The following is a 21,287-nucleotide window of genomic DNA, read 5'->3' as shown; positions in this document are numbered from 1 at the left end:
GGAAAGAGGCTTAGTTTGTATTGTTGTTAGCTTAATAAGTAGGTCAATAAGTGTTTCTTAAAATTGATAAATACCCATGGTACCAGGATAAGTACCATGGTACTCATATTTTAACAATGAGGTAGTGTTCCAAAAGTTTAAAGATATGACCACTGTTAGCGTTTTAAAAAAAGAAAGAGAGCGCGACAATGGTGTGCGTTGTGCCTCTGTGGAGCTCAAAGGAAGAGACCTTTGCACTATTCAGTAAAAGAACGATAGACAATAAGTTACTCCACAGTAGTCAACATGGGTCTTCACCCAGGTCCCTAGATTTAGAATCAGCAGCTTCAAGAATCAATTACTGCTTGTGGTCAAAGCTGCATTTTAATGCTCTTAGGTTGATAAATATGGAACTTTTATGTTTAGCCATGCTTTACAAATAGATCAATGTCCTCTTGGACTGTTAGCCCTAAGAGTAGCCTTATTTAGACTAGCAGGCATAGGCATCTTCATAAAAAGATGGATGTATTTCCTAGAGTGGCATTTTCTGTTGAGTAAAAACTATTTTTCAGCGCTGTGGTTGGTTATTTAGCTCCAAGGTAATTGACTGTGAAAGTAGAGCAGTTCTAATATGTGTTATAAACACTGGCATCACTCTCTTTACCCCAGAATATCTTCCATCGGTGTTACAAAGATAAGTTCTTAGAAACTGGACTGTCTTTAAAAGTCTTTTTCTGAATATACAAGTTCAATGTCAAACTTTAAAAATACCTGTAATAAATATTTAATATTTTGAAATTAGGTTCTCAGGTTTATTTTATGTTGTTTTCCATATTTTTATAAGTATTAATTAGATCATTAGATGATTAGGAAACTGCTCACTACTTTTCTTCTTTGGGCTTTATTTAGTTTCTTTACTTCTGAAGTCGTGGGGGGGTGGTTTGAACTAATTGGTCCAGTTCTCATAATCTAAATCTCACAGACTCTAAATTCTTTGATTTAGTGAATGTGAAAATTGGTCTCTCTTTTTTTTTAAGTTTTGGATCTCAGGTTATTAGCAGAACCTAATCAGAATACATTACCTACCTTATGCCTTCATGGTGTTTACCCTTTGAGGTAAATACATACTGAACTCTGCAACAGGAACCTGTTTTTACTGAATCAATGAAAATTGATTTGCAGATGAGTTTTGGTGTTAATTGGTATTAGTTGCTGAATACAGGTGTAATCCTTGAAGTCTGTTCTCAGGTATAAGTGATTCTGTGATTTGGATAACTACAGAGATTCCAAAAAGGGAACTTAAATTGAACTATGAGGATGTTGGACATTTAAATTAAATAATATATGCAATCCACATATATATACACATGTAGTGTGCTTGGGCATTTTCTCTGCCCTAAATGTTTCGCTAGGTATCTCTGGATAGTTTGTTGTAGTGGAAAGAAAACATGTTTGCTGAGAGTCAGACGGGATTAACCTCTTGTCCTAGTTCTGCCATCAATTAGCCCTTGTTTCCTTGCACTTTCAATAAGTTGCTGTTTAAGCAGATCAAGCTCTGCTTTCCTGATCTTTGGTTTCCTCATCTGTAAAATGGAATCATACTTGTCTTACAAGGGTTATTGTGAGGGTTTACTATGTCGTCTGTCTGGCATATAACAAGAGCTTGATAAATGGCAGCTATTGTCATTATATTATCCAAACATTTGTTCAACATCTTTTATGGCCCTCTTTGAAAGTGTTGGGGTGATGACATATGTATGCCTTGAGTATCAGCGATATAATTCTACCATATTGGCTATGGGAAGCTTTGAAAAGGAAGCATACTATTGGAAATACATGGTGTTTTCTTCATTACCAAAAACCTGCTTAGTTTTTTATTCCATTGAATCCACTGGTTTCGTATTCTTTAAATGCCTTTTCCAAATAATCTCAATACTCCATTACATTATTGGTGGGATTTAACTAGAAAGTACAGATGGCGGATAGGAAGGAGCCCAGGCTTACCTGAGTTCAAGCATAGTGCCCTTTGTTTATATTGTAGTTGGGGTAACCATAGAATTTACCTCCCAAACCAGAACACTTTTGAGAGTGAAAGTTATGCTGAGACCAATGTAAACTTGGACTGTCCCAGGAAAGTGGGTATATTTAACCATCCTAATTATAGCTAGAATAAACAAGTTTATGAGGTTGGGTCTGAGACTTCTGGAGGATTTTGGTTGAACCCAAACACCCAGCTTCAGTTTTGTTTTTTTTTTGATTCTTCATTTTGCCAGAGTAAATTAATTGACCTTAGGTTTGAAAAAGTACTTATTGAGTACCACAAATAATCTAACGGTTTAAAAATACTAGCTGTATTGTATTTGTTTATATTTTACTTTTTTACTTAATTCCCTTAAAACCAGCAAGCTCTTCAAGAATAATGGGAATGGGTAAATGAAATAAGCTTTTAATACTTACTTGTGTTAAATGAATATTGTAAGCAAAGTCCAAAATGAAAGTCATGATTATTCTAAAGTTTTTTTTTTTTTTTTTTTTGCCTTTGCGAAGGCAGAGATCTGGGTGACACTCAAAATCAGATGTGTTTTTATCAGCTCTTTTGTCTCCTTTATCTATCAATCTGTCGCTCATCTTTCTTGCTCTTTTTGCCTTGTGTCTCTAGGTGCCCTGTGATTTTATCTAGGGAAGTGCAGAAACTGCCCAGATGATCAAGTTTCAGGTGATCAAAGCTTTTATAATAGAGGCATCATAGTCTTGTGGAATGAATGTGGGTTTTAATAGCAGCAACCAAAGTTTGAAATTCTGACTTTCCCCTCTTTTGCTGTCTTTGTGCAAATGACTTACCTTTGAACCTCAGTTTCTTGACACTGTGGTGTGGTAATTAGAGAACACATTTAAAGTGCCGGCCCCATAGTAGGTAATGTAATGATGGCAATTGTAATTATACAACATAGACCAAAAACCATTGAGGCTTCCCTGGTGGCTCAGATGGTAAAGAATCTGCCTGCAGTGCTGGAGGGTTCAATCCCTGGGTTGGGAAGATCCCCTGGAGGAGGGCATGGCAACCCACTCCAGTATTCTTGCCTAGAGAATTCCATGGACAAAGGAGCCTGGCGGGCTACAGTCCATGGGGTCACAAAGAGCTGGACACAACAGAGCTACTAAGCACATGATGTTAGAGTCACAGTCTCACCACTAATCTTGTTTTGCCCTCAGACTTTACAGTTCCCTTTAATGGGTTTCCACTGAAACATCTTTCTCTCCCTCTTGATTCTGCTCACTGTACCCTGAGGAGTTAGTGGTTGGCAGCAGAAACCTCCTTTCCGTAGGACAGAAAGTGGGCCCTCTCCCAGGTTTCCGTAAGTTTTGCTGGACTACCACCCCTGACCTCCAGGCTGCCATGGGTGCACCCCCTGCCCGACTAACATTCAAGTTGCCTGTGTGAAGGAGTGATTTGTTGCGGCCTCTAACTGCTTCTTCTCTTCCTTCCTTTTTGTCATCCTGCAGTGTTCTGTGCCAAGGTCTTTGTGGCTAGGCTGCGCCAACCTGGTAGAGAGCATGTGCGCACTGAGTTGCCTGCAGAGCATGCCCAGTGTCAGATGTCTCCAGGTGCCTCTCTTCTTTCTTGTTGTAAATGTGTTTTTTACGTATACCATGAACATTTGTTGAAACTTGCAGTAGTGTGTTTAATCCAATGTTAAGTCTGCTAAATGTTCTGTGTAACCCTCTGCTTTCCTCCAGCCTGGGTGCCCTACGTGGAGGAGTTCATACCTAGAGGGGCCCTTCTGAGCAAATGGGTCTTTGGCTGGGCCCTATTCTGCTCCTCTTTTTCCGCTCCTGCTTTTTATCCTCCCAACCCCTACCTTGAATCTGTGATTCTCATGTTTAATAGTTGTGCATGTACCCCCAAAACCTTGACATTTTCCATTTGGCTACCTTTAACAGTTCTTTCTTGAGTTGGGAGGGTTTCATAATTAAAGTGGTGATTTTTCTATTTTGAAACTCATCCTTTTGGCTTGCTTTCTCTCCCTCCTTCCATAAAGGAGTGGAGAGGGAATCACTAACAGTATAAAGCCTCAAATTGAAGTTTATAAAGATCACAGCTTTATGCTGGCAATAACTGTCAGTTTGGGCCACCTCCCAAAGACCAGAGCTGACACCTGTCCTTAGGGTCCACCCAGTTTTCCAGGCCGAGGCTGGCAGAGAATTCCACAGATAAAAGTAAAACTCTTTGGGGGTGTGGGAGGGGTTGCTCCGATAAAAGCTATTAGCAGGAGTGCAGCTGGGCTAACCTCATATGTTGGGATGGATTCTAAGAGAGTCAAGGCGGAAAACATTGTGACTTTATTGGGAAAGCTCTGTTTAGAGAAAGCATGTGTTTAATTTAGTATGGTTTCAGTAGCAGTATTCAGTTTTCATCACTGTATATTCCAGACAGTTTGATATATCTTTAAAAAGCAGTATTGAATTCCTGGCATCCTGTTGAGACTGCCCTGTTTTAGGAAAACACTGTAGAATCAAGAAATGATTTAGAGGGATCTTACTGATGGAATGAGTTTACTTTACTGTTCTCAAGGTAATCTCTCTATTCATGTTTACAGTCTTTAAATGGAGTTGGGGAGCCAGAAAGGGGGAAAATTTCCTTCATATTGGGATTGTGAACATTCTGAGCTGCGCTAGTGTGGTTATTGATTCAGATTGCTTTCTTTAGAAAACAGTTAACTTGAGAGTGAAGTCAATATAAGATCCAGTTGTCTTAGAGTCTATATGAAAAGTTGAGTTAGGACTCTTAGGGTCCAGGGATTGGGTGTTTCAGTAATGCGCCAGTGTAATGCATATTTACTCTTGGAAAAGCAGCTTCTCTGCATGTGATATAACTTTAACAAAAATGTTTTTGAAATAGCAGACTGAGATTATTGCATGTGCTCTCCTTGGTGCTAAATAACGGATATTTGCATTATAGTAATAGTGTGTACATCTTTGTCTTCTATTTTTCTGAAAATGCTTACTTGAATGTTATAGTTGCTTTTTAGTGGATTGATCCAGTTTCTATCCAGAAATTTAAGCAGGCGAAGAATTGTAGTTGTTAATGACATCTGGAAGTGCAGATTATTTTTATTGCATTTAGTTAAAAGTAATTGACCAACGGAAGGCCTTATTCAGTATATTTTAGTAGCAGTATTGTGAATTCTCTGGAGTTGGGGTGAGTGGGAGGGAGCAAATAGGGTTTCTACCTTGAAAATGGAAACCCAGATAAGTTACTTCTTTGACTCATCTCTCCCAGTGAAAATCATTTAAGAGAAAAAATATAAACGTTGCCTTGAATAGACCTTAAAATAAGGTGAAATATTGAGTGATATTCACTGAAATGTTAATGGAACAAATAGTATCTTCAGAGGTGCATTGGGGAATTTTGTTTACTTAGATTTTTATTTTCTTTAGTTTATGGAAGAATATGCAGCACAGTAAAGTGAAATATGCACTCAGCTGATTGGAGTTAGATCATTCTATTTTGTTCCATTTGTGAAAGGAAAGTAAACATATATAAATGAACTTCAAAGACTTTCCTTCTGTCAGTTCTTTGGTTTTATATATTATTTTAATTGTCTACCTCCAGTATCCAAAACAAATACTAAAAGTTAGTGACTTAATTTGAATAGGGGCTTTTTCAAAGAATGCCTATTGCTTATAAGCTACATCTTATTTTTGTCACAAAGATGACTTCTGCATTCACATTCTCAGCAAGCCCATTTTAAGAAGGCCTTAGAAAAGCAGGAACAGGCTACCTGAAGAGCCTGGTTGACTATGCTAGAGCTCTGGAATTGCATGAAAGGGCCCCCTTAAAATGACCACGTGCACCAGGGAACAGTTGCAACTTCAGCCAACTAGCCTATCTATTGGCTGATTTATCATACCATTTGAAAAGCAGGAGTAAAGTTAGTACTGTAGTTGCCTTTAGGTATAATGTATTCCTCTAGTTTCTGCTGTGAGAGAGGAAAAGGAATAGGAAAGACAAAAAAATAAAAACCATTCATTTGCCTCAGTAAAACTGTTTTAAAGAAAACTCCACTCACCACCAGTTCTACTCAGGGCTTCATATATATTAGTTTTGTGACAACCCTATGAGGTAGGTATTATTCCCATTTTTTCAGATGTAGGAACTGGGACTCAGAGGTGATATGTATGATTCAACTCAAGTTAATCTGTGAAGTGGTAGAGCTAGCATTTGAATTCAAGATTTGCGTGATTCCAAAATTGATTTTCTTTCCTCTACACTGGAATGCTACTATTTCTAGAGTTTTCCATTTTAGTTTTGTTTGTTAAAACTTTGCTACTGAGATATCCGGTGTGTGGCTTGTTTAGTCATTATTTGAAAATAAAAAAAGAAAAACCTGCCAAATATCTCTGGAGGGAGGAAATTACATTCCCCTTACCAAGCTGAGCCCTCCTGAATCTTAAAGCTAGTGAGGTTGCTGAGTGGCTTTTCTGAAAATTCAGTTCTATGAATATTTCCTGAGCAATTGGTATGTGCCAGGGCCTATATTGGTGCTGGGTATATAAAGATGAGCAATGCAGATTTAGTCCCTGCTGTCTTGGAGTTCATTGTAATAAGCAGACCTGTGGACACAAATTCAGCCTGAATCACCAAGTCCAGGTGTGTATGTGTGTGTAATGAAATTCTGATGTTAGCCAAATATACGCACACATACACACACTTACATATTTACACATACATACATACTTTTAAAAATTGTGACTAACCCTCAACATTTTTTTGGAACAGTTGAACTAGAATATCTGAATGCCTCTGAACTAAGCTGAACTAAATCAATATTTCAGTTGGTTCAGTTATTCAGATTCAACCAGTTGATTGTTACATCATATAATCAAGAGTTCGGACCATGTATCTATGTATCACATATTATATATGATTGTATAATTATCATTTAAGTATCATTTATGACTATATATGTATTACACGTGTTGTAAAATACCCACCTTGTTTTTAAGTGTTGGGCTCTGGGTATTGGTTATCTCATTGAATTCTTTATGGAGAAGTTATCTAGTTTGGCTTCTTTGTCTCTGAAGTTATGGAATTTAATTGACTTGTCTAAGGTTACACATTTATTTAAGTGGCAGAACTAGGTTAAGAGCTGGCTCTGGGCACTTCCCTGGTGGTCCATGGTTGGGACGCTGCACTCCCAATGCAGGGAACTGGAGTTCTGTCACTGGTTGGGGAGCTAGATCCCTCGTGCCCCAACTAAGAGTTCCCATAATTGAGACCCTAGACAGCCAAGAAGTAAGTAAATATTAACAACCAAAAAACCTAGATCTGGGTAACTGCAAAACCAGTGTTCTGGTCAGCATGCTGTAGTGACCTTAACTTGACAACTGCCATTTTGGGGTTGAAAAAAATTCCCTTTTATTTTTATCATTAAAAGTTGAAGGCTGATGCACCTGGATGTAGAGGTTCTGTGCAGTGAACTGACACACAAGTTCCCAGCTAGGGATGCGCCTTTTTCAAGAGTTGCTCTGATGATGATGACTTGGAGTGACAGAAGGGATTGTGAGAGTCCAGCTTCAGTGCCTCGCTTCTAGTTCCATTTGGGTAGTTGTTGAGTCACTAAGTGGCGTCCGACTCTTTTGCAACCCTGTGGCCTGTAGCCTGCCAGGCTCCTCTGTTCATGGAATTTCCCAGGGAAGAGGAATTTCCCAGGGAGTGGGTTGCCATTTCCTATCCCAGGGGATCTTCCCCACCCAGGGGTTGAACCCACATCTCCTGCACTGGCAGGTGAATTCACACTGAGCCACCAGGGAAGCCCCACTGTGGATAGTGCTGTGCAGCAATGAATAGAACTTTTGACAGCTGCCTGTCTTGTTTCTTTTCTGTTCACTATGTATAGTGATCCACACTGATTGGAGGACACTACAGTTGGAACTTACAGCTGCCAACCTAAGAGAATATTTTTTAGAGAAGGGAGATAGCTTGGTAGAAAGAATCGTGATTCTGGAGCAGACAAACCTCAATTCTAGTCTTCTCTCTGGTGCCTGATAGCTTTGTGATGCTCGCTGGTCAGGTTTCCTATTCTCCTGACCCCCCCGCCCCCGCCCCGTTTCCTCATCCTTTACATGAAGGTGGTTATATCTGCCCACACAGTTTTATGAAGTAGAGGGAGATAGCATCTACACCCTGCCATTGGTTGGCTATTGAGGGAATGAAAATTCGTTTCTTTCATCACTTGCCCCTGGTGCCCTGTCTGGCCTGACAGCCTCAGAGCCCAGGGCAGGATCAGAGTAAGATAAAAGGTTGGGTGTGTGATATGGCCCCTGCTGTCAGGGGTTCTTGTTTTGTCCAGGGCTGTGTCCTTAGGTCATACGTGGCTGTTCCAACTCAGTGTCTTTTTTTTTCTAGTAAGTGTTGGGGATTTATTATTTCTTGTTCATTATTCTGTTGAACTCTAGGGCCAATAATGGGAAGGCTTGACATAACCTTTCAATGGTAGAGTGTAGTATTTTATGAACATTAAAAACCTTTTTTTTCTCTTTATAAGAAAATTTACTCAATATAGTTTATTAAAAAAAAAAAATCCATTGGTAACCTCACCACTCAGTGAACATGTGTTGCTGTTTTAAGGTCTCTCTTCCTCCTGCCTGTTGGGCAGGAAGGAATTCATCAAATTGTGCAGGTTCTCTTCATTATTGTGGTGATGAAAATGATTATAAGAGTGGTGTTTTAATGTCCTATGGAACCCCACAGTGTGACTTTGGAATCATGAGAAGGATGAAAGAGGGTTTAGCATAATGCCGCTCACACTTCTACTCACCTGGAATAGCTCTGGATTTAGCTGTACTAGATAGATAGCAAGACTCTTAGCAAGATTTTATGTGAAAAATTCTATGGAAATTTCCAAACACACAAAAGTAAAGAGACCCTTTCAACTCAACTGTGAACAGTTTTCAAAATGAAGCTATTCTTAGTCCAACTTTCTCTTTCTTGAACTTTGTTTTTTCTGGAGCATTTTTAAACAAATCTGAGATAGCTTTTAAAAAAGAAGGAGCATGACAAATCAGTGTTTTATGTTAGCAAAAAAAAAAGAATCATAAAAAAGGCTCAAAGAATTAAAAATAGTACAACTAATATAGAAAGTTATAAAAGACATATGTTTCCTTTGAACCCAGGTCTCACTTCCCAAAGTGTTACTTAGGAGTTTCTCCTGTTATCCTTTTAGATAGAAGCTTAAAAAACTACAAATATGACCATATTATACATATTACTTTTTAATTAATAGCTTTTTCAAATTAGTAAGATACGTTGCCCATCTTCCCATATCAGCATATGAGATCATGTGAACCCTGTTCTTTTTAATAGACACAAAAATATTTCATTATGTTGGTTTTATCATTTAAAAATATATATATCCAGTTCCCTATTAAAGTAATTTTGGGGCTCAATTTTTTTCTGTCATGGCACTGTATTTGAATGAATGTATATTTTTAGGCTTGAATAATTATGTATGTAGAATAAGTTCCTAAAAGTACAGTTGCTTGGTCAACAAATATCAGTGTTTTTTATTAAATCGTCCATTTACAGAAAAGTAATAATCTCTCCTATCCATCCCCCCAACAAATGTTAACAGTTAATGTTATCTAGCATTGCATATTTCAGTTTTTTCATTCATAGAATTTGTTACTCTACAATTATAGGGATTTTCTTATTTTATTAAAATAGGGAAAATGGGCTCACTGTAGAAAAACCACAGTACAGTCTCCTTTATTTACTTATCATCATAGTACAGACATGTCTCCAGATTTTGTAAAGCCTAACTCTTTTTACCAGTGGAAATTTCACCAACTTTTATCATCCATAGATTTGAGAGGAGTACAGTTTTTTTTTCTTTCTGAATTACAATACAATGTATATAAATATAAAAATCTTAATTGTTGATTATACCTCAGTGATCTGTCACAAAATGAAGTGATTTATTTTGATAGAAGTGGCTAAATTGTTTCCATGGAGGGTGGACCACTTTATAATCTAGTTTATTTCTATAAGCTCTGGATATCATTTAAAAATATTTAAGGTTTACTTTTAAAATATTATTAAAAATAACCTATACTTGTTCAAAATTAAACTAATAATAAAAAATGACAAATAGTAACATGGTGAATTAAGACTTTCTACCATCATTTTAAATCACTGAATAACATTCCATTTAATATACATATTGCTGATTTTAAGAAACCCTCCCTCTTTGTCAAGACTTTTTCAAGTTTTTGAGACATCCATGTTGAGTAGAAGGTCATTGTAGATAAGTCTTTGGATACTTCTTTGATTATTTCCCTAGGTGAAAGAGTGTGCACATTGAAACACTTTAGGTTGCTAAATTGTACTTTTGACAAGTTGGGTCAGTTTCCACTCCTTAGAGCAGTGGATGAGAGATTGCCTTTTTATATGTCTTTGCTGGCATTGGATAGTTTAATTTTTAATTTTTTTTCCATTCCTGTGAATGAAAATGTTAAAATACGTATCTATTTACTGGCCATTTCTACTTGTCTTCTGTGCCTTATCTCTTCATACCTACTTGGTATTTTTCTAAAATGACTTTTTAAAAAAAAATCTCAGTTTAGGAACTCTTTATATATTAAATATGGTAACTCCTGTCATTTATTGCAGATGTTTTCCCCTGACTTTGGCCTTTCAGTTTGGTTGATAATGCTTAGAGATTTTTACTTTAAATATAGTCATATTTATTCTTTTTATTAATTTATTTTTTATTGAAGTATAATTGATTTACAGTGTGTTAATTTCTGCTGTACAGAGTGATTCAGTTATGTATACACACACACACACACACACACACACACACACACGCACGCACGGTTTTTTTCATCTTCTTTGCCATCATGGCTTGTCCCGGACGTTGACTCTGGTTCCCTACGCTGTAGGGACCTTGCTTGTCCCTCTCTGTAAGGGTCCACCTTTGCCTGCCCCGCACTCCAGTGTGTCCTCCACGCCCGCCTCCCCCGGCAGCCGCGTGTCTGTGCTCTGTGTGTGCGTCTGTTTCGTAGATCGGGGCACGTGTGTCGTGTTTTAGATTCCACATAGAAGCGTTTTCATGCGGCATTTGTCTTTTTCTTTGTGAGTTGCTTCACCTGGTGTAATCTCCAGGTTCTTCCACGTTGCCAGAAATGGCACTTTGTTCTTTTGCATGGCTGAGTGACATTCTCTTCTGTGTGTGCACCGCATCGTTTTTCATCCATTCCTCTGTCAGTGGACATTTAGATTGTTTCCTTGTGTGGCTGTTGTGAATAGCACGCTGTGAACGTAGGGGTGCATGTGGCTTTTTGAATTATAGTTTTGTAGGGATATACGCCCAGGAGTGGGATTGCTAGATTGTATGCTGACTTTAATTTTCTGAGGAGCCTATCATTCTGTGTTCCATAGTGGCTGCACCAACTTACATTCCCACCAGCAGTGTAGGAGGGTCCCCTTTTCTCAGTACCCCCTCCAGCATTTGTTATTTATAGACTGTAAGAAAATAATCTAATTTCTGGTTGTGCTGGGTCTTGGCTGCTGCCTGCAGGCTCTCTCCAGCTGTAGAGTCAGGGCTGCTCCTCGTTGCGGTGCATGGGCTTCTCACTGCGGTGGCGTGTCTTGTTGCAGAGCACAGGCTCTAGGTGCTGCAGCGCACGGGCTCAGCAGCTGTGGCATACGGGTTTAGTTGCTCTGTGGCGGGTGATCTTCCTGGGCCAGAGACTGCACCCATGTTCCCTGCGTTGGCAGGCAGATTCTCATCCCCTGTTGCTGTAGACTTTTTACCATGGCCTTCTGGTTAGTGTGAGGTGGTTTTCATTGTCGTTTTCCTTGGCATTTCTCTAATAATTAGCAGTGTTGAGCATCCTTTCATGTGCCTATTGGCCACCATAGTCATTCTTTTCCTTTGCCATTCTTCCAGTGGTCTTTGGCTTTGTTTTACATTTAAATCTTTCTGTTCCTTCTGCAATTTACTTTGGTAAATTCTTTGAATCAGGGATCCACATTCTTTCCAAATGGCCACTCTGTTTTCTGCATACTATTTGCTGATCCAGCTTTTCTCCATTGCTTTGAAATCATATGATTATTTCATTTCCTTAAATCTGATAATGCCCACTCATACAAATCTCTTTCAAGATTTTGTTTTTCTTCATTTCCCTAGTATCATCATCAGTTTTTAACTTCTGTGGGGTTGCCATGGTCTGCAGTATATCATGCTGTCTTTTATACAGATAATGCTGGTTTCAAAGTGTCTTGTTAGTGATGATAAACTTTGAAAGTTCAAAATTTCAAAGTGCCAAACAGAACGATTTATTTTAGCATTTTTCTAAAGAAATGATTTTTCCTCTGTTTTTTACTATGAATTGAAATTGTTGGATATTTTTAAAAATCATTTCCATGTCATATTTTCTGAAAACAGAGTGACTTTATGATCTCAGAATTTGAAGCAGCGGAAGCAGTAGCAAGTAAATTCATATTTTGGAGAAAGTTCTAATGACAGCACAGTGGTTGGCATATAGTACTAACATTCAAGAAGTAGCACTTGATTAACTCATGGATCATACACATATGTTTAAACACTCAAGAAATCACATACATTTGCCATGGTTGAGAGCTTCTGCTATGGGAAGATGAAAATGACACCTTGTCTTACTGATAGTTTTAATTTATGGTTTCCAAAACAGTGTATGTGATGGATAAGGTTTAACAGTGTACATAATTTAAGGATAGGTAGGTGGATAAATGAAATTCAGACCACATCAGAAAATGCCTTTTTAGTTTTTCAACAAAAATAACACAGTATGCCTCATACTAAAGTCTTTTATATTGCTTGTAAGAATTCTGGTTTTTGTACTTCTGTTGATTTATACTTATTGTTCTGTTTATGAAAGTAACATTTTTTCATTGCAAAAATTATGGATAGTAGAAAAGTATAAAGAAGAAATTAATCATTCAACCATATTCTCACTTTTAGTGTCCATTCTTTTGTTTTTTTCCCTTGACATTTTATTTCTGTGTGTGTGTGTATATTTTGTTTATAGATAGGCTTATACTCTATATATACTGAATTATAACCCCATTTTTACCAATATGGTTCACATTAATAAACCTAGGTCTTCATTTTAAATAATTACATAGAGTTTTAATTGTCTGGATGTATAGTAATTTAATCACTCTCCTACTGATGGACATTAAGGTTATTAAATTTTAGTCTGTACTTACTTATTAGGTTGTATGTACAATAATGTAATCACTCTCCTACTGGTGGACATTAAAGTTATTAAGTTTTAGTCTGTACTTATTTCTTAGGTTTTATTCATTGGAAAAATTCTAAATCAAAGGGTATAAACTTTTTAAGGTTTTCTGACATTGACCAATCCACCACCAAAAAGTTATTCTGATCTACATTATTCTCAGCAGTATATGATAGTAGAAATAAAGACCCAATGTGGAAAACTGGAAAGCATAGGAAAACACAAAGAATGCAGTAAAAAAAATCATACTTTGTTTACTCATTTGTTTATTCTTCAAGCAGCAAATATTTATGAAGCTTCTACTATGTACCAGGGATTATTGTAGGGGCTGGAAATACAGGAGTGCACAAAAAGCCACTCTGTCTTGAAACTTAAATTTTAGTGGGGACAGAAAGGAAATAAGTAAATCACATGGTATTTTAGGTAGTAAGAAGTGCTATGGAGAAAGGGGGAGGTAGGGCCCTCCAAGGAGGCTTTTGTTTTACAAGAGATGGGACGTCATTAGAGAAAACTGTCTGCAGTGCAGGAGACCCGGCTTTGACCCTTGGGAAGAGCCCCAGGGTTGGGAAGAGCCCCTGGAGAAGGAAATGGCAACCCACTCCAGTATTCTTGCTTGGAAAATCCTATAGACCGAGGAGCGTGGTGGGCGACAGGCCATGAGGTTGCATGAGTCAGGCCCGACTTAGCGACTAGCCCACCACTAGAGGAGCAGTTTATCCTGCTAACATGTTAATAGGATCTCTGTCTTCTGTATAGATGATAGAATGAAGAGAGAAAACAAGGGGGCCAACTCTAAGGTTGAGCAGTGTATTAGTCATGGTTCCCCAGAGAGATAGAACCAGTAGTGCTAGGTAGGTAGATGGATAGATAAGATATTTTAGAGAATTGGCTCACATGATTGTGGGGACTGGCAAAGTTGAAATTTGTGTGGCCAAGCAGCTTAGAAATGCAGCCAAGGTTTCGGTGTTACAGTCTGGAGGCAGAATGTTTTCTCTGTGGCCCTCAACTTACTAAATAAGCCCTGTGTACATTTTGGAAGGTAGTATGCGATCAGATCTACAAAATAACCTTCACAGCAACCTATAGATTAAGGCTTGACCAAACAACTGGCTGACTTGACACATAAAATTAACCGTTACAACTGTGACTGAAAAGAGGCCAACTTTGGAGTTAGGGATACAAATGGAAACAGAAGCAGCCCGTGACCAAATGAAGAAAAGTGAGTGTGACATTAGTAAGCGTGATACCAATCTTACCAAGCCAGTACCATTTGTATCACCAGTATCTAATAACCATAGTCAGAGGTGATTTGGACTTTTGAGTCCCCAGTATGGGAAGATAAAAATATGGTATATGTCTACTTGTGACAATGAAGTGCTTTAGTATTGACTCTTCACGAAGAATCATTCAGTACATAGTACTCATTTTGTAGAAGAACCATACGTGTGTAGGGATCTCACAGTTAACACTTAGCCAGTCACATTACTAAGCCTTTTCCTGTACTTTTTTTTAATCCTCTGAACAGTTTTATGAACTAGGTTTCGTTATGTCTGTTTTATACATGAGGAAATGGAGATTCAGAGAGAAAGAAAGCTTGTGACTTGCCTAAGGGCACATAAAAGTAAGGGGCAAAACCAGAATTTAAACAGTCCCTTCGGTTCCCGTACGCTTTGCTTTGGTGGTATTAGTCTCTCAGTGGTTTTAGTCTCTTAAGTCATATCCAACTCTTTGCGATGTCATGGAGCCTGCCAGGCTCCTCTGTCCATGGAATTTCCCAGGCAAGAACACTGGAGTGGGGTAGCTATTTCCATTTCCAGGGGATCTTCCTGACCCAGGGATTGAACCCAGGTCTCTTGCTTGTCAGGTAGATTCTTTACCATAGAGCCATGTGGGAAGCCCCTCCAATACACCTTACTGCCTCTCAAAGTAGAAACTGTTTTCATAGAGACGATTATGTGCATTTTAAGTTGTAAATAGAGTTTTCTAGGACAATTACGCAATAGGAATGCTATTTATGTTGTTACACCAGTAGCTTACATGATCAAATATCTCTTCTTTAGAGCCCTTCTCTGGCCACCCAGTCTAAAATAGCTTACTGCTTTTCACTCTGTTCCTTACCCTACTTTATTTTTTCTTCATGGCACTTAGCACTGCCTGAAATTACATTCTGTGTGTTTTTTTTTCCCCTCCCCATTGTCTTTCTCCCCATGGAAACCCCAAGTTCCATGAGAAAAGGGTCATGTCTTAGTCTGCGTGAATAAATTCACCTGTTTGTAAAATAGTTTCTGAACAGGCAGAATAAACTGGAGAAGAAGAAATGGCTGTCTAAGCTAGGGACTGTTGGGATTGTATGGTGTAGTAGTATTTGCTGTCATAGCCAGAACTACTTTGGACTTAGTTCGCTGAGTTCTTTGAACTCAAGTATTCTTGTGAATTGAAGGAGTTTCTTGAGGAAAAAATGATTTTGCTTTGAAGACTAGCTTGTTGTATTGTTGTTTTGCTTAAAAAATAATCTTTTCTGATTATAGAAGTAATGCATGCATATTGTAGAATGTTGGGATAAAATTAGAAAGAAAAATGAGGAATAATTTAGGGAATATCATTCTTAATAATTTGACATATTTTATTTGAGTTTTTAATCTGTGCATTGCTTTACATCCTTGAGAATTATATCTATATAATTATATAACCTTATATGCTTTTATTTTACTTTACATACTTTGTACACTTATTCAGGCTTATTGTGTTTATATGTTACTATTATTAAAAATTTCTCATGATTTGAAATGACCACATTCCATGAACATCCTATAATTTGACATTTTTCTGGATGCTTAGACTCTTCACTTTTATTTATTAAAAATGAATCGCCATCTTTTGGCACAACTCTTTGCCTTCCTTTTCAATTACTTAGGATATATTCCTAGGAGATACACTGTATATATCTTGTCATATTGCTTTCCAGAGGGTTTGCATCCTCACTAGGATTGAACATTGCTATTTTGAATAAGTTTAACTAGGCTACTTTGTGTAGCTCAGTAGTATACTCTTAAAATCACAGGCCTCTTCACAAATGGCAACTCTTCTCTGAGCAATTTGAGTATATGTTGAGTCAGCTAAGCCATGGCCTACTAAAAGAAGATCTAATAATACTGGATATACTTGGCCAAGAGAAAGAATTTGAGAGACATTTTCAAACACAGAACACCTGTGCCAGTCTGTGCCTTCTTACTGAATTACTTGGGTGCTCTGATAGTAATTCAAAAATGAGATCATGCAGTTTGGATGGGATTATTTAGAAACTACTTAGAACATAGTGTTAAACATATCGCCCATACATTTTGTACATTTTTTACTGTCTGCTGTGTGCCACGCACTGTACTGTGACCTGGTAGCACAGAACCTGCTGCCAGTTTTTGTAGATGGGTGGCATATGAAAACTCTTCATAAGAAGAGCTTTCTATTCCTTCCTCCCTCCCTCTAAAAAACCAGGAGTCGCTTACTGAAGTCCTTGTAAAATCTCTTAGAGCTTGCTTCGTTTTTAAATTCAGAGTAAAAGGCAAATGTTAAATCCTTCATCTGTGGAGACAACAAGAGATGAAAAATTAAGGACTAAAGTAATGGTAACCAGAAGAATTAAAAGATGCTTACTTTTTGGAAGAAAACATACATAGCATATTGAAAAGCAGAGACATTACATTGCCTACAAAGGTCTGTCTAGTCAAGGCTATGGTTTTTCCTGTGGTCATGTATGGATGTGAGAGTTGGACTGTGAAGAAGGCTGAGCACCGAAGAATTGATGCTTTTGAACTGTGGTGTTGGAGAAGACTCTTGAGAGTCCCTTGGACTGCAAGGAGATCCAACCAGTCCATTCTGAAGGAGATCAGCCCTGGGTGTTCTTTGGAAGGAACGATGCTAAAGCTGAAACTCCAGTACTTTGGCTACCTCATGTAAAGAGTTGACTCATTGGAAAAGACTCTGATGCTGGGAGGGTTTGGGGGCAAGAGGAGAAGGGGACGACAGAGGATGAGATGGTTGGATGGCATCACTGACTCGATGGACATAAGTCTGGGTGAACTCCGGGAGTTGGTGATGGACAGGGAGGCCTGGCGTGCTGTGATTCATGGGGTCACAAAGAGTCGGACACAACTGAGCAACTGAACTGAACCAGAAGAAACTATCACCTCATTAATTTCAAAGTAAAAACTTTGCCAGAAGCATTGCACAGAGGGATATGTGGAGTTCACAAGGAAAGAGATGGATTAACCCCTATTTGTCAACTGGTAGTGATGGCCTGGGGAAGACGCTGAGTCTGTAATGTCCTCAGTCAGCACTAGATTGAGTTCTTTACTAAGGCCATCTGATGGTAGTGGTGAAAAAGGGCGCAAAAGATTTCAGCACATGTTTTTTCCTGGGGAATCCTGTAGCTTGAAGTGTTGGATATTAATTATTAAAAACCAGCCATTGAAAAATATATTTTTATTTATTTTGAGACAGTGTTGAGCTTAGTTATAAGTACACAATACTAAGAACCTTTTGCTTCTCAAACTGTATGAAAATAAAGCTGACTTTATGGTTTGTCATGTTCTAGTGTTTTGGTGTATATTTCTTACAAAGGAAGATGTTCTACATAATCCTAATTGAGTCAAATCAGTAAATTAGCATTTGACACGTTACTGCCATCCGGTCCTTGGTGTCTGAGTTTCATCAGAGGTCCAGTTCTGTCCTTTGTAGCAAAGGCATCTACTTCAGAGTAATGAACTGCCTTGAATTGTTGTACTTTAATTTATTTCAGTCTGGAACAGATTGTCAGGCTTTTTCTGGACTTCTGTATCCTTGGCACTTTTGAAGATTACAGATCAATCATTTTGTAGTATGTCTGTCAGTTTGGATTTGTTTTCTTATGATTAGATTTAGTTTATACTAGGAAGTCTTTCCGAGAAGGCAATGGCACCCCACTCCAGTACTCTTGCCTGGAGAATCCCATGACGGAGGAGCCTGGTGGGCTGCAGTCCATGGGGTCGCTAAGAGTTGGACATGACTGAGCGACTTCACTTTCACTTTTCACTTTCGTGCATTGGAGAAGGAAGTGGCAACCCACTCCAGTGTTCTTGCCTGGAGAGTCCCAGGGACGGGGGAGCCTGGTGGGCTGCCATCTGTAGGGTCGCACAGAGTCGGACACGACTGACGCGACTTAGCAGCAGCAGCAGGAAATCTTTGAAATCACAAAAGTGATGCTTTATTTGTGATTCTGATTTGTTTCATTACTAATGGTGGCCATCTTGATTACTTGAATAAGTAATAATAAGGAGCTTTCTTCACTATAAAGTTACCCTTTTTCTCTTTGTTACTAAATATTTTGTGGAGAGAGACTTTGAAACTATCAGTTCGGTTCAGTTGCTCAGTCTTGTCTGACTCTGCGACACACCAGGTTGTGACACCAGGCTTCTCTGTCCATCAGCAACTCCCGGAGCTTACTCAGACTCATGTCCATTGAGTTGGTGATGCCATACTGAACTGTATGAATGTCCTCTTTTCATTAGAATTTCAGTTTATTTACTTATTGGTATAGACTTGTGGTTTCTTGTTTTATTCAGTGGGTTTTAATCTGTTATTATGATTATTTATTTTGATGGTTAGATTATTCAGTTTGGTCACTGCACTTTCAAGCTGGGTCCTGTGTCCTTTTGATCTGTCCTCATAATTCTTTAAGCACTTCCTTACTTTCTGCTGCAACAAAATTTTTCTCATCTTGTATTTTCTCATCGTCAGCCCTGGAATTAGTCAATGCTGTAAGGAGCCTTGGTTTCTTTTAGTGAGGAATGACACAGTGGTAAAGAATCCACCTGCCAATGCTGGAGGCACAGGAGAGATGGGTTCAATCCCTGGGAAAATCTCCTGGTAGAAAATGGCAACCCCTTCCAGTATATTTGCTTGGAAAAGTCCATGGGCAGAGAAGCAACCCATGGGGTTGCACAGAGTTGACACAGCTGAGCGATTGTTACACACACACACACACAGAGTAAGTGTGCTTAGTGCTATTGGGATATCACTGCTTCTGTAAGCTCTCAGCCAGCAGGGTTAGGTAATATATATATAATTTTGTCTCTTGTGAAAAATATACCTCTTTTTCTACGTATTAAAAACCACGAGCTCACAGTGATAGCTTCGATTCTAGTCCTGTCTTACAGATTTCATTCTAGTATTCTAAGGTAGCCCTTTTCATATTTCAAACTCCTTTCTCTAACAGTGAGAAACAGTGACTCCTGTTTTCCACAGTATATTTACTTACTTGGTCAGTTCTAGAATGAACAGTAGTTTTAGAATTGCTTACCTATATCATTGAAAAATAAATTACTAACCATACTGAATATTTCTTTACCATTAACTTTTGTTTTTGGATCTATATTCTAGCTGCTGAGTTCCAAAGTCACTTAATTTTTTCCTCATCATTAAGAATGATTATGTTACTCATTTGAAATGTGTTTAGGTTCATTTGTTTCTGTGGATACTCCAACTCTCTTCCCAATCCTTGTTGACTTTATTTTAACTTTTTTGAGTATATAAAGCATTTAATGTAGTTCTAAGAGTAAAACCAAAAAGGTATTGTCAAGCTTTCTGTCCTGTTCCCATTCCTCCATTCTTTGCATCCCATTTCCGTTGGGTAACTGATGTCACTAGTTTCTGGTTTATCCTCCCTGGGTTTCTTCATTCACTAAGGAATAGATACACAGATTCATATTTTCTTATTTCTGCTTATTTCTTACACAAAGAGTACCATATGGGTAGATGCTATTTTGCACTTTGCTTTTTTCACCTAAAAATGTACCCTGAAAATTACTCTGTATCAGGCCATGGAAGCCTTTCTTTCTCTTGCTTAAGGCTGCATGCCGTGTGTTGATACACGATAGTGTATTCAGCCAAAATTTCATATATGGCCTTGTAGGTAGTTGCTTTTTTGTTTTGAAGTAACAAGCAGTCCTCCAGTGCATGTGTTTATCTTGTGCTGCTTATGTATTTTCATAGTATTTCATTATAGTGGGGTTGTTGGAGAAAAAGGTTGGTGTAGGATCAAAGGTAATGCTGGATGAAAACGTAAAGCTGCTTATGTAATGTTACATGTTTCCAAATTCTCCTCTAATAGGGTTGCACACACATTTGTCTTCTCCTCAAAAGTATACAAGAGTGCCTGTGGTCACTCAGTTACTAACAGAATGTCTTTTCATACTTGGGAGTATTTTTCAGTGTTAGGTGAGAAATGTGCAGCCTTCATTTGCATCTCTTTAAGTATGAGTAAGCCTTAACAGCTATTCTTAAAGGGCCATTTTTATATCTTTTAAAAAGTCTGTCTGTGTCTTTTCCTCATTTTCCCATTGGGATTTTGGTAACTTTTTTCCTCCTCAATTTAAAAGAAAAATTTAGGTATGTAAGTCCTTTTACCTGTGACATACATTGTAAATATTTTTTCCAGTGTTCTAATTTTACCTTTTTCCAAATCGCTGAGCAGTTGGCCCACTTACTAAATTTATTAAAAATTCCCTCAGTTTAGCAGATGCAAACTAATACACAGTGGGTAAAGAACAAGGTCCTACTGTGTGTGTGTGTGTATATGTACTTATCACAGGGAACTGTATTCAGTTAAACCATAATGGAAAAGAATATAAAAAAGAATGTATGCACATGTATAACTGAATCACTTTGCTGTATAGCAGGAACTAACACAGCATTATAAATCTACTATACTTCAATTTTCAAAAGAAGTTCCTCAGTGATCTGAGATGCCACTTTGCCATGTACTAAATCTCTGTCTGTACCTGGGTCTATTTCTGGACATTCTCCTCCGTTAGGCCAGGATGTGGTTTGCCACATGGCCCTCTGGCCCAACCCAGCCCTGTTTTTGTAAATAATGTTATATTGGATCGCAGCCGCACTCATTTATTTACCTATGGTCTATGGCTGCGTTTGCGCTGCAACAGGAGAGTCAAGCGGTTGTACAAAGTGTGAGGCTCGCGAGGCTTGAG

At 38.3% G+C, this 21,287-nt stretch overlaps 1 protein-coding gene across 6 annotated transcripts in view; it reads left to right on the top strand.

Annotated features, from left to right (window-relative positions):
• Positions 1 to 21,287, top strand: part of FBXW11 (F-box and WD repeat domain containing 11) — a 131,519-nt gene that overhangs the window by 38,291 nt on the left and 71,941 nt on the right. For 3 of the 6 annotated variants that reach the window (XM_019982809.2, XM_019982807.2, XM_070774518.1), the window contains exon 2: positions 3,484 to 3,585. The exons of the other annotated variants lie outside the window; for them this stretch is intronic. In XM_019982809.2, coding sequence (XP_019838368.1) covers positions 3,484 to 3,585 — 102 coding nt within the window. The remainder of the gene's footprint in view (positions 1 to 3,483; positions 3,586 to 21,287) is intronic. 6 annotated transcript variants of the gene reach the window in all.

The sequence above is a fragment of the Bos indicus genome, chromosome 20, assembly GCF_029378745.1.
Source record: "Bos indicus isolate NIAB-ARS_2022 breed Sahiwal x Tharparkar chromosome 20, NIAB-ARS_B.indTharparkar_mat_pri_1.0, whole genome shotgun sequence".
In the NCBI taxonomy this organism is placed as follows: Eukaryota; Metazoa; Chordata; class Mammalia; order Artiodactyla; family Bovidae; genus Bos; species Bos indicus.
Note: the sequence above shows the minus strand (reverse complement) of the source record. Positions and strands in the feature narration are given on the sequence as shown.